The following is a 13872-nucleotide window of genomic DNA, read 5'->3' as shown; positions in this document are numbered from 1 at the left end:
AGTATGTCCCAGTGAAAGCTTGGGGTATGAAGAAGCAAAATAACAAGCAGACTAGACAGAAAGTGGTGCCTCATTTGCAAAGGCAGGAGGAAGCTGAGTAACTTTAGGGTGATAAAATTGACACTGAAGCTCAGTGTTTTGAAGTTCAATTAGCAATTATTGCAACTAGATTGTTGAAAATAATTCTAGAAATAATTTATAAATATTGTATGTTGTTGCAAATGGACTTTGACATATTTAACCACGTTTTAGTCATTTTATCAATAACGGAGCAATACCACTCTGTGGTATTCAGTCTCAGAACAGGAAGACAGTGCTTTCTCTCCCAGGGACAAGCCCTGATGAAGTCGTCATTGGCCACTTCAGGAATGTTGTACATATACTGAACTTACTGGGTAAAAATAAGAAGGTAAAAAAGTTCCGACTGTGATAATCCAGAACTTCCAAGGATTTATTTCAATAAAGTGCTTTTCTTACTCTCTTTCTTTCTGACTTTTTTGCAGGAAGGAATGGGACTTTTAAGAGTAACAAGCGAGGGGCTCAGACTTGAAGGAGAGTCTGAATTTCTCTTTCCACTCTATGCCAAAGAGATTCACTCCAGAGAGGTAGGTGTGCACAACTTTTTCAGAAATTATTTTCAAAATGACTCCAAGACCCAGCAAATACAAAACCAGTCATCAACTTTCGCCACTGCTGGCATGGCGGAGAGGTCTAAAAAGAGGAGTAAGGTCAGAGTCAATTAAAAATCTAACTTGTAAACCATTTCTGTCGGAAACGCGTTCTTGTTCAAGTGTTGCAAGAATAGCAGAGAGAGAGAAGCTTCTTTATGAAGAAGCAGATTATCCACAATAGTTTTGTTGAAACTCTTGGTATTTCTACGATCTGTGTCTCGCAGTTGCTGCCCCACAGTGTTGTTCTTCATTGCTTGAGAACTGGCTATGATGTGTTACCAGGCTACAGTCTTAAGTGCTGTACTTTCAATTTTATTTATGTTGCTGTTTTTGTCAGACACACTGGTAGGAACTGACAACATGCATTCCCTTTAGTCAGAAAATAGCTTCTTAAGGGCAGATTCTCAATGTCATCATGAAGATTCTCTGTTTGTTTATTCAGAAATTGCCTTTTTGCATTAGCATAGGAATTTTGTAATGCTTTCAAATTATTTAGAAAGTCTATATGAATACCCTTCTTGTCCTTTTACAAACCTGATTTTTTTGCAGGTTTGCAAAGGTTCCTAGTAGTTGAACCAGAAGAAAGTCTTTATTTTTGTCTCTGACAAGTAATTTCCTAATGCATTTCATGTTCATTCCGGCCCTGTCCTTGAGAGCAAGGCATTTTGCCTTATAGAATGAGGTGCAGGATGTGCTGCATTGAAGGTTGTTTGAATAGATTTCAGTGCAGCTGAGATCCAGTGAATGATTGCTCACCCTAGATAATGTTATAACACACGGGCTCCGTGTACTCAAGTGTGCTCTTGATTTCTTTTCCAACCTTATGCAAGTTGTTGAGTTAATTTACATACATTTTACCCCTGAAGTAACAGTCAAATGGCCCAGCAACTAGTGCATAGAGTCCAGAAGAGATGATAGAGATGATAGAGATAATCTGGTGATACTGCTTATTTCATTCACTAAGGGAATCAGGTTTTGTTGGCACTCTGGGTAGAATAAAGAGGTGAGTCCAGTTGTGAGACTGTATGCAGATTAGCCCAGTCACAATGTTTCCACTGGCCCAAACACTACTACTCATGGTAATTACTACAATATATTTGGCTGATGCTTTTAACTAAAACAAATTACATTTACTCACATTTATACAGCTGGATATTTTGCTGTAATATTTCTAGTGACTAGCTCAAGTGTACAATAGCAGTGTCTGAGCTGTTTTGGGATGTGAACCCACAACTTTATAGTTAAGACTAGTTACATTTTCCTAGTTCTACTCTGGGAAGTGAATCATCACACAGGGTACTGAGCTTAAACACTCTGAAGCACTTCTGATTAAATGCATGGATCAGGTGACTTCTGATCTCTTCTCTCAAATCTGATATACAGTTTGATGAGAATGTGATTGAAAAACAAAAATGAAACTGAAGAAAGAAGCAAAATCAAACTTACAAAATTAACAATGTAAAAAATAAGTACTTTAAAGTTACTGTACGGCAAGAGCTATGAACACGGCATATTTTTACATTTGCTTTCAACTTTTAAAAGAGTCAAGTTGGATTTGTAATTGTTGTCAACCCTGCACCAGTTCCTGCCTTTCAGAACTGCTCTTATTCAGGTGTGCTGCCTGGAAAATACCCGACTGGGCTTTTCATGAAGGCAGGTCTCTTGTTTCTGCTACCTGTGCCATTAGTTCAGACATTGCTCACACATTAAGAGCTGCTTAGTCCAGAAGAACGGTCAGTAAGCCGAGGACATGCTCGTGCCGAAGCTGTAGGAATCAGTACCCTTGAAGTGAGGGAGGCTGGATGCAGACACAAGCAAACCAACAGCCAAGCAGATCAATCACAAAAAAGAGTTGGATTCAGTCAGGAATGGCCTCCTGTGATCCTTGAGAGCTACAGGGAGTTGGGATATTCATTTTAAATGACCCTGAAACTGCTTAATCACATAAATCACCTGCTTAAGTGATAAAGAAGAAATGGCCCCAAGTGTTTAGAAATTACTGATTGGAGGTGACCAGTTAAACCTGTTGGACTGTGGCTGCCCTAACCACTACGTTTATATTATATCCTTTCTTTGCATGTATTGTATAGCAAAAAGCTCTATTATGCTCTTTTATTATTCAAAGCAAATCTTTTTTTTTCTGCAACCTAAGAATCCAAAAGTTCACACGTACCGTTTCCAATTAGAATTGCTTAGCAACTCATTCTAAAAATGAAGAAATATTTTAGTGTATGTAAAAAAAAAAGTATGTTAATTATGAAGTGCTCACTTTGCTGGAATCGCTAAGAGGCAACACTTAACCTTTCAAACGATCTCTGAAAAAGAGCTTTACAAATCTGTTCCATGCTTTGGGCACATTTCCCTGTAATTAGAAAGCAGCAGGAACTCGCGTCAGCCTCTGTTCAAAGATTAAATGTCAGCTGTGAAAAGCTGAACTGTTAATGAAGGACTACATACAAAGTGTACTAGCTGAGGCTTGAGATTTGATTTCCAGCACCACTATCTAATCTGTTCTAATAAATACCTTTGGGGGGCTATTAGATACTCTGTTTCACTTTATTATTAAGATCTTGTGTTCTTTAAATGAGTTATAGTGCATTGTCGTAAATGGTTTGTAAATCGATATCTGGAGCAAAACTACCAATAGAGACGTTCGTTGAGAACCACCTGGGATTCTGGGTTTATGATTTATATGCCTGCAAACATGCATTTGCACAAGTATCATGAGCGGAGCTTTTCTGTCTGTGTTTTATTGGCTGGAACATGGGCAGTTCTAGTGGGCAATAAAAGAAATTCTAAATGACCAAGCTTGCAGGAGTCATGATACTACCCGAGCTTCCCGTTGAACGGTTTTAAAAACTAATCCCAAAGAGGAAAACCAAAGATACGGGATTGAGCACACGAGAATGGAATGGGAACTGCAGCACGAACGTTTCAGAAATATATCATTCCTGCTGAAGTGGCTATATCAAGGCTTTTGCAAGGAAGTGCAGTTTATGACACATAAGAAAGCTGGATTTTATCTGGTTAGAAACAAAACCAGCAACAAGCATGCTGAGTGCTTAAGTTTGCTTTTCTAAGCATGACCAGGGGGTCACAGGTTCAGATCCCCTGGAGAACACTGCTGCTGTATCCCTGAATAAGGTGCTGCAGTCAGATTGCTCCAGGAAGTGTCTTGCTGTATAAATGGGTCTCCAGGTCCTTGTTTTACTGTTGACATATCTGTTTAAATAAAGGAGCAAAAAACATGAAACAAGGTAATAGAGCAATATGAGACAGCTCTTAACAGCAAAATGCTTCTGTTACATACAAGTTCATATTATACACGGTATCAAGTGCTAGTAAGTTGATTCTGTGTGGAGTCACAAGGCTCACAGCAGTGCTGGATATATTCGGTAGAAAAGATTTCAAGAGATGCTCCTATCAATTAGATTTTTAAAATGAAACAGAGCTGCTTGCTACAGCTCAGTTCTGATACCTTATGTCCTGCTCCACAATTTCTGGTGTGAACTCTCCAGGTATTGGGACTATCGTGGTCTCCAGCTCTCTCTCCCAACCACTGAACTGCCAGCTGTCACACTCATTCAGACATGAGCTGACTTTTTCTGAGCTTTTCATGAGCTAGTTCGCCCATAATAGATTTTAAACAACATGAAGTTTTCTGCAATAAGGGAAAATGCATTGCTGAACTTTTGACCTTTGTATTAGAGCTGCCACTTTTCTAAAAATTGTAGGAGGTCTTGAATTCATCCGGTCATTTTGTTCTCCAGGAGTCCTCCCTGCTTCTTCACTCCTCTCAGAACGTCACAGTCAATGCCCGAAACCAAGACGGGGATGTGACAGGAAGATTAACAGTAGGTAAGAACTTGTTTTCTTCTGACAAAATCATAGCACTGCACTTTCTGGTTCTAAAACCATTTCTTACATTCCACTATCAAAAGAATAAATGTTTTGGACAGTTTTGCTCTTTTGCTAACTTTTTCTAATGCTTCGAGAGCAAGAAAAGCAGATTATTTATTATTGTTCTGTTTCCCAAGCAACCAGGTCCAAAAAAGGTCTCTCTGAAAGATGTTTTCACCAACGATCAACAAAAACGTGACAAACAAAAGCGCAGACACAAGCTGCACTCTTCAGTGGTTTTGTCATGCTGACGTCATTCTCAAGAGCTCGGCTGCTGAGCTGGGAGTTGATGCTGCCTGTCTGAAGTGCAGGAGATCGTGTTTCACTGTGGTTGAGAATTTCTGCTGGGCAGGCAGGCTCTTCCATCGCCCCATAACCTTTCCCTCCCTGTGCTCCCCGAAGATCCCTTTTAAAGACAAGAGATGGGAGCCTGATGTGACCTGCTGAGGGATACTACTGTGTGAAACACGGAAGAAAGTTACCCCTCACAGTTCAAGAAACTATTGAGAAGTGCTGTGCTGTTGGACAAAATTAAGGCTATTTGGAACAATGCAGAAAATAATAACAAAGTAGCAACATAACAGTTTATTTTAGAACACAACTTTGTAAATGTAATACAGTAAAAGATGGTAGATTACAACTCTATTTGAGAGTGAATCATGTAGCCTTTTGTTTTGCAATATTCCTTGTAGTCTCGGCCTGTTAAATTAATTCAACCTTGTCAATTTTCTCCTAAGAGGTGTGTATTACCATATTGCACACAGTACTCTAGATTTTTAATCATGTCCTAAGGTAGAACTTTGTGAAAGGAGTTGTATTTTGCTTAAAGAAATCCATCAGGTCATGTTTGCAAAAAATCAATAATTTACACTTTGTGGGTACAGATCTGTTATCACACAGACTGCTGAGCTGATGCCATGGACAGTAATAGATTCCATTAAATTTTTATGCTTCAGAACAGTTCTTCAGTACACAGCATGGATAAAAATCAGTCCAATTTTATGGAAAGGATAGATGACAGAAACACAAAATGTAGCTTTTGCTCTCAAGCAACTGATAGAGGTTAATGGATTATTGATCATTAGTTAATTAAGACCACACATGCTCATCATAATTCATACGGCCTCAACTTATTTTGCTTGAAATTAAACTCTTATTAAAAAATAATGTACACCTTTATCAAAGTGTTGAGAAGAGCAGCATTAAATTGACTAATATGCTGTTTTTAATACACTGATTCTCAGGGGTGATGATAATTGGTTTTTGTTTTATGAAGTGGGAGTATCAAGATTATTTCACAGTCATCCAAATTTATTAGGAAAGCCTACAAGCTCCCCATGAGGAGTAATGATCTGATTAACCCCGTTCATAGAATATAACAGGGATGCCAGGCGATAGGAGACTTTGACTCTCATGTCCAGGTGAGTCAGTATCGTGTGCAGTGATACAGCAGACAGTATTGCACAGTGCTGGGTGTGGCAGCTGAGTGACTGTTTTCAGGGCCACAAACTGCTTTAGATTTGCAGTGGCATCACTGAACCAAGAGTGGGGTGTTTTCCTGTGGTGACATGAGGCTAGATGCAGGTTCCCGCCCCTGGGAGCTCTGTTTAGTGAGACCCCATGAATCCGGCCCTAGGTAGACGGGCCCTCGTACACTGACTCCACATCACCCTGACTTCATGGCACCGAAGGCAGTGTCTGTCTTGCCTCTAGCAATTGCACTTGTATGTAGGACACCAAGGCAGAATTTATTGTTAAGAGGTTTCAGCTATTTTGTCATCCCTGTTGCACGATTCTATAAGGATTTGAATTTTAAGACAATTAAATTATTATTTGTATTGACTCTCAGCAGAACATGTGCTGTCCTCGATTGTTTTGGCTTTACTTTACTTAGCACATGAATGTGCCCACTGATCACACCTCTGAAGACACTGGATCTTGTTATCACCTGTGCTTAGACTCTTAGTGACCTGTACCACCTTGAGTTGGGCATATCAGAGCCCGGATAGCTCAGTTGGTAGAGCACTTCTAGTTTGAGGGTCCAGGGTTCAAGTCCCTGTTTGAGCGGTTGTGTTTCTTGAATCTATGGGCGGAGCGGTGGCTCTGTGGCTCAGGATCTGTGGCTGTGCCTGTGGCTGCAAGGTTGCCAGTTCAAATCCCGCAGCCGACAGAGGAGTCCTACTCCATTGGTCCCCTGAGCAAGGCCCTTAACCCCAACTGCTCCAGGGGCGCCTTATAAATGGCTGACCCTGCCCTCTGACCCCAAGCTTCTCTCTCCCATCTGTGTGCCTGTGTGTCTCATGGAGAGCAAGCTGGGGTCTGCGAAAAGACAAATTCCTAATGCAAGAAATTGTATAGGGCTAATAAACTGATCTTATCTTATTTCAAATGATCCAGTCATTTGTTTGGTTCTGTTTTTTTTTTTAACATTTGATTTGCTCCAGTATCTCCCTTCAGTTTCTAAGCATACTATTAAGTTTTGCAACAGCAGGTCTATTAATTTAGATTTATATATCCAAATGATTTCCAGTTCTCCTGTCAGTTGCCCTTAGCCAGCTAGACTTGAGGACTCCATTGTGCTTCAGAATTCCACCCTTGGTGGCATTTCGGATTGTTCAACTACTGAAAAATCTTTGGGAAGTGTTATTTCCGCATCCTTCCCCACTGTGACAGCCAGCGCCTCTCCATGACACCTCATGTGTATTATCTTGAACACAGATGGATGGATGCAGACCTGTCTGCTCATTTACTTGCCTTAAAGCAACACCAGCTATCCTACCGTAATGCACTCGCTACTGCTAGATCAGCGCTTTTTGGGAAGCTAATCGAAGAAGGGAGACGTAATCCTATAACCCTTTTTTCCATAATGCATCATCTCTAAACCCACTTAAAGATATCACTCCTAGAGAGTCTACAGTTTTCATGCAATCCGTTTTCTGAGTTCTCTCACACTGAAATTGATAACATCAGAAATCAGATTCCACTTCCGAGCGCAGTTCATATACTTTCAGTGTTAGTGCATCTCACTTCACAGAGTCTTCAGCTGAGCTCACCTGTTCCTTGGATCCCGTTTCCACTGTTTTCTTTAACTTTTGCAGTTATGTGACCCGATGACAGGTGTACCCTCAATGAATCACTGTCATCTGAAATTGTACCCTAAAACGTCAGCTACTATCCTTTTGTGACAAAGCGGAAACTCAACTCCAAGCTACTCACTAATTATTATCCATTGTCTAACATTTTTTGGCAAAGGTTCTGTAACGGCTTGTTTTTAGTGATTTCAGTGATCTACTAAGAATCTGTATGAAGGATTTTAATTGGGACTCAGATTGATGCATACTACAGAAACAGCTGTTATTACAGGTTCTAATGCCGATCATTTTTTGTTCACCTGCGTCCTGCTGAGTTTCAGTGCTGCCCTTGATACAGTTGATCCATAACTTTGTTCTGAATAGATTAGGATTGGCTGTTGGTTTTAATGGAACCGCTCTGTGATGGTTTAAATCATCTCTCGACTTATTCAAATGGTTCATTGCTCCTTCTCGCCAAACTCCATCACTTCTGGGATCCCACAGGGCTTTGTTCTTGGTCCTAGTCCTTTTTCATATATCTATATGTTACCATTGGGTCAGATTCTTCGTAAATACGGTATCATATTAGTTAGTAACACCCAAATTGGATCACATAGTGACTAATTGTCACCTTGTCACACACCTTAGATTTTGTTAAAAAATGGACGAAACATTTTTTTACATCTGAACTCTGTCAAGACCAGAGTTATGCTGATTGACCGTCCTTATAAACTCCACAACCGTGTGAACTTTAGTTTCACTAGGAAGTTCCTTGTGGAAAAGGAACTAAGACTGTTGTTAGCAATGGAATCAGTCCAGGTATGGGTGTCAAGAACCTCTGAACCATCTCTGATTAAAATCGTGCATCTGAAGCTTATGTTCCCACTGTTGTCTTTTTTGTCATTGTGTCTTTTTGCATCTTCACAACGCTGTGTCCATTCGTGTCTGTCCTAAAGCATGCGTTTATCTTTTCCAGGCTTGTTCATTGCAGTGCAGTGCTTACTGATATATCCAAATGTGGTCTTAACAAGTCGCGGTGTCTCCAGACCTCAGCGGCTCAGATCTTAAGGGTATCTAAAATGCACGAGCATATCGCTCTGTTTTTGCTTAATTGAATCCCTGTTCCTCCCCAAACACCTGCACGTCTGTGATCTACGGACTCTTGTCTTCCTTCATGTCCCGTATCCAGCCTCCATATCCTGGGAAGCCCAGGGAGATCCCAGCTTTATATGCTGTTGCTCCAAGGCTGTCGAATGATCTCCGAGCCCATATCGGATCTTGCAAGGCAGTCACACACTTTCATATTCTGTCTTAATACTTGCCTTTCTGCACTTGCTTTTAATTCTGTTTAACGGGTGATATTAGTCCTGTTTCTAATAGTTTCACGTAAGCCTTTACTGTAAAGTGTTGCTTATCTATTTTTTAGCCAAGTGAAGCTTGTGTGAAATGCTGGGTTGCTGAGAATCATCTGCCAGCAGTTTTTGTTCAACTCAGGTCATAGTATCCTCTGTCAGAGGATCTCCCCATACCTCAGAGAATTCGTCGGGTAGCAAACAAGTAGCAAATGTTACAAATCTATTCTGTAAATACATTTGGAATTTGTATTTATATTTTTAGGATTATCATCTAGGACCTGGTGAGTTTCATTAGTGAGGAATCAAAAACATAGTGACAAAGCCCCTCCATCTATTGTTAGAACAGATACCAAGCTTGCTGCTTCACGAAAGGAAATGTGGTTTTTATCCATTTTAGGGGTTGTAGAGGTGTGATTTTCATACACCACATACTGAGGGTTTTGCCTAGAACTATAAAACTGTCTATGAAAAAGGTACCGAAAGTGATTTCACCACATAGCAAGAGAATTTGAGTCCTGGCTTTCGGTATTCAACTGCAGACAGACACTAAATATACAAAGCAAGAGCCTGTGTTTTTATTGGCATTTTCCAAGAGGAAGAGGTTAAGCTTGAATTGATTGAACTGCATCACTGCCAAGGCTGACTGCACGTTTTTCTTGTACCTTGATAGACCCAGATTGCATTTTCTGCACTGGTATTGTTGTGCTTGGAAGCAATGGGGATTTGTCTATTAAAGTTATAATAGGCAGAGCTCAGCGCTAATGAAGCATTGCTGCTTGTGAGAGAGGGGCTCAATAATGTCCTTCACAGTCAGACCCTGCAGCCAATTTCATAAACCAAACTTAATTAATAACTTCATAAAGCCCATTAGCTTTCCCTCTTTCATTTGTCCTCGAAGATTTCCATTAAAACTTAATTTAACCAAATATCTTCCTTTTCATCTCCACGATGAGGAGCTGATATTTATTTCTGCAAGACCCCAAAGCTGACAGAGACTATTATTTGCACGTCTTTAATATGCGTCCAGCTAGGTTTGGAAAAGAATGTAATATCAAAGTAATTAGGTGAAGACAAATTGCAAAACTAATTGAATTATTTCAGAGATTATCATATTTCCACGGCAGTGCAGGTTTTGGAAGGTTCTCACCTCCTCCACGTGCCCCTTTGACTCTGAGTAAGAGAGAAAGCATTAATGATCTTCAGAAAGACAATTAGGGGACATTTCATTTTAGGTCATATAAAACTGCCATAATCTGATGGCATGAATCGTTTAGTCGAATCAAGTCAGGTGGCATTTGATAGCTCATTCATAAAAGTATATGAAGCACTCTTCCCTTTAGAAACTCTGCATGACATTTTTGGTTTTCAGGGAAGGATGTTTAAAATTTACTGACAGCTCTGAGCGTGGCCATTAAACTTGTTTTGTATTCACGGGGTTGTAGCCAATCATTTTTTTCCACACTTTTAAAACATGATTTAAGGCTCTGTGTCTGTAGGTCCACAAGGGGGCTTCTACAGGAACCGTTCTGCTTTCTTTTTTGACCATCCCTTCATAATAAAAAGTTTTTCACCCTCACTGCTGACCTGGTTAGTGTCAGCCATCGATTACAGACATCGAAGGGTTTTGCAATCACCAATGATACTTTACAGCAAGTAAAGCTTTGCTAGTCAAGGAGTAAAATGCTTGTGGGACCACAGTAATGCCTCATTTTTGGTTTGGCATGAAGAAGAATTGTGGATATTTCCTGCCCTGGAAGAACCTGCCTGTTACATCATCCAAAGAGTGAAACGTGTAGTTCTTCAGAACAAGTTCTCTTGCTGTGAACAGTAAAATCCCACAGCAGTGTTTCTGGGGCGGTCGCAGGTCCACTTTTCAACATTTCATTTCATCAGAGAAGACTGAATTTAAACACCTAGCTGCGTCTGGGGCTGCTGTGCAGTGGGACTGTGCAAGGACCCTGCTGAGAGGCTGTTTTAGGATGTGGAGCAAACAAACACAATAGAGCTCAGTGCAGCACCTGTGCTTTTAAAACTCTGCAGACTCTCAATGAAACAGTAAGAGGATATTAATGGGGTTAGCAGAGATATTGTAGTATTATATTAATAGGTTTATTCCATGCTGAAAAAAAGAAGAAAGAGAACACAACGTTTCGGCCGTGGAGCCTTACTTACTGCATGGAAAAGTGAAGTTCCTTTCCCTGCTAGACCAACACATAAAACAGTTTCTAAACCTAGCCTTGTAAGTGGAATCTTGAGATAATCTTCAGAAGCTAAGCGCGGATGGGTACTGTACTGGTGAGAGAGCAAGGAAAATTAGTTTGCTGTTGTAAGTGGTGTTGGTGGAGCAGGAGGTGGGGCTCTTTTCTCTGGTCCAGTATTTTTACTCCAGTGCCCTATTGTGGAGTTTGGGGACACTGTCCTGTGGCATGTGACATTATACTGCGGTCCTGACTACTTGGTCTGTGAAGATGCCAGTGCACTGTTCAGAAGAGCAGGGGTGTTGTCCCCAGTGTCCTGGCTGAGCTCCACTCTGGGCTTGCATAAACTGGCCCCTCCAAAGGTGAGCCATAATCCAGCTGGTGGAGTAATTCTCTCCCCTCCCCCTGACCTGCAGTGTAGCGGGGCTGCTGTGTGTCACCCCAGCAGAGCTGCACTTCGGTGATTACATTAAACACTTTCGGATTCTCTGGGATGAAAAGCATTATATCCTTGCAAGAAATTATTATTTTGGTTCTGTTGAGATAAAATGAAATTCAAAAGGCAAGTCTTATTCTGGGTTTTGCTTGACTCACACCAGAATGACACAACCATAAAAGTATTTAACCGATTCCACTGACTATAAATTTCTGGTCCATTAAATTAATAAGAGTCCTTTTCAAATGGTAATGTACAAATGATGTATGCGCCTACTGTTCTAGTGGCAGTTAGTGAAGTAGGCAGTTAAATGTTGTAAGTTTAGAATTTAGGCACGCCAAATAAATTACAGCAGTGTGGTGACATTCACACCCCTTAAAGCTCATAGCGTTGATCTAAGTGGTCAGAAATGCAATGTTTTTTAATGCATATTTTTATGAAAAATTTACTGTACACTATCTAACCGATCCCTAGGGATGAACAACATTTTATATAAGTTTGGAATGAATTTGTAAAAAAAGCTGCAGATAAACAGATGAGCTAAAGAAGAACATAAAGAATTATTAAACCGTAAAGAATTATGTTGCAGTTTTCTTTATCCCTGGATTCTAAATTGATAGTCACAGGGCCAAATCCTAAATGTTCCTTCTGAACATATAGTAATTCCGTAATATATAAGGATAGCAAATTCCTCTTCAGTTAGATAATTAAGAGACCGCATGGCCACTGCTCTTGACCAGCTGAGAGGTCAGACTGCCTCTCGATTCAAAGGGCCATCGGATTCGTAGTGCCTTGCGTCTTGGGTGCAAGAGCTGGAATGTTGATTTCGCCTGAATTAGGTTGCGGTTTTTCATGGAAGTGAATGCAGTCTCCGTTAGAGCAGCACGCTGCCCGTGAAAGAGAGTACCTGCCCGCCCGGCTGTCTTATCCGAGTGATAACAGCTACTGCGTATCTAGAAGGCCTAAACGCACACGAGCAATCCTTAGTGTCCGTTTCCCCAAGCCAGCCTCTGACCTGCCCCTGCTGTGCTGTACGTGGGAGGTGTGGAGCAGGAGCTGGGCTGTATCCCATGGTGTTTTCATGCCTTCACAAGCAGACATAAGGCCTGTTTATTTTCCTCTTTAGAAAGCACTTAAGGGAGCGCAGCACTTTGATACATTTTTATTTTACTAGCCTGCGCCAGAGACATAATCTGATTGAGGTACTTTGCTGCTTGTTTTATGTTTCCAGGAGTATTAAATGCCTGTGAATGTCAATGTCACCTTCAGAAGAGGTTTCGGCGACTTGCTTGCTGCAGATTTGTGAGGATAAAATGTCTGGGTGAAAAAAATACCTCTAAATCTTCGACACTTAAAACGGAAAAGGCAAAGAGAGAGAGAACCAAAAATCTGATATGTATGGTATGATAATGAAAGTTTTTTTGAGGGACCACTGTGAATCATTAGAAATATCAAAGTTAACAGTAAAGTTGTAAGAATTCAACTAATAGGACATAATAGCAATAGTAATAGGACATATAAATGAGGCTGAGAGTTAAGGTGCATGTGTAAGAGTATTTCATGATAAAATCATGCTGACTGGTAGCAGTATATCTCTGCCCTGTCTTTGCATCTAGCAAAATAAGGCATGCAGAGTGGGATTTAGTCAGAGAATTTTTCACTGTGTCTCTGAAACGTTACTGAGTGATACAAAATGGCAGGGAGATATTTAACCCAATCTGGCTGAAAGCAGTACTTCTAATTAATGAAAAATAAACTAAAACTGAGAGCTGCATCAGGAGAAGTCTGTCTCAGCTTTCTTCCTAGGCAATTATGTCCTGATCAAGTCAAGTTTAAGTTTATTGTCATTATGCTCAAATACAGGTATATAATATAACGAAATGCTATTTAGCTAGCTCTCAGACGGTAAGAAGTACAAAAAAAACAACAATACAATTGTATAAGAAAAGCAGTTTTCTTGATGATTGACATCAAAGTTTGAAAAGCTAATACTCACCAAAACAGTTTTCTCAGTATAACACTTTCCTGTTAGTTGCTCTCATCGTTCCTCCTGTCTTTTTGGTTGCTTGCCTTTCTTGCAGGTCCACAGATGGTGGAAGCTCAAGGACAGCACTTCGAGATCAGCTCGGCCAGCGGCAAGATGCTCTTCTCCGCGGACGAGAAGGAAGTGGTGGTGGGGACCGACAAGCTCCGCGTGACAGGTACTTTTCGCCACGCGCCGATGTGCCAGTGCGCGTACTC

The 13872-nt window shown here is 40.7% G+C and overlaps 1 protein-coding gene across 2 annotated transcripts in view; it reads left to right on the top strand.

Moving 5' to 3' along the window:
• The window catches only part of sgcg (sarcoglycan, gamma), a 53390-nt gene that overhangs the window by 29112 nt on the left and 10406 nt on the right, over nt 1-13872 (top strand). For both annotated transcript variants that reach the window (XM_088922195.1, XM_088922196.1), the window contains exons 3-5: nt 504-605; nt 4442-4529; nt 13713-13832. In XM_088922195.1, the coding sequence (XP_088778321.1) occupies nt 504-605; nt 4442-4529; nt 13713-13832 (310 nt within the window). The remainder of the gene's footprint in view (nt 1-503; nt 606-4441; nt 4530-13712; nt 13833-13872) is intronic.

Source organism: Atractosteus spatula, chromosome 7, assembly GCF_055471065.1.
Source record: "Atractosteus spatula isolate fAtrSpa1 chromosome 7, fAtrSpa1.hap1, whole genome shotgun sequence".
NCBI lineage: Eukaryota > Metazoa > Chordata > Actinopteri > Semionotiformes > Lepisosteidae > Atractosteus > Atractosteus spatula.
Note: the sequence above shows the minus strand (reverse complement) of the source record. Positions and strands in the feature narration are given on the sequence as shown.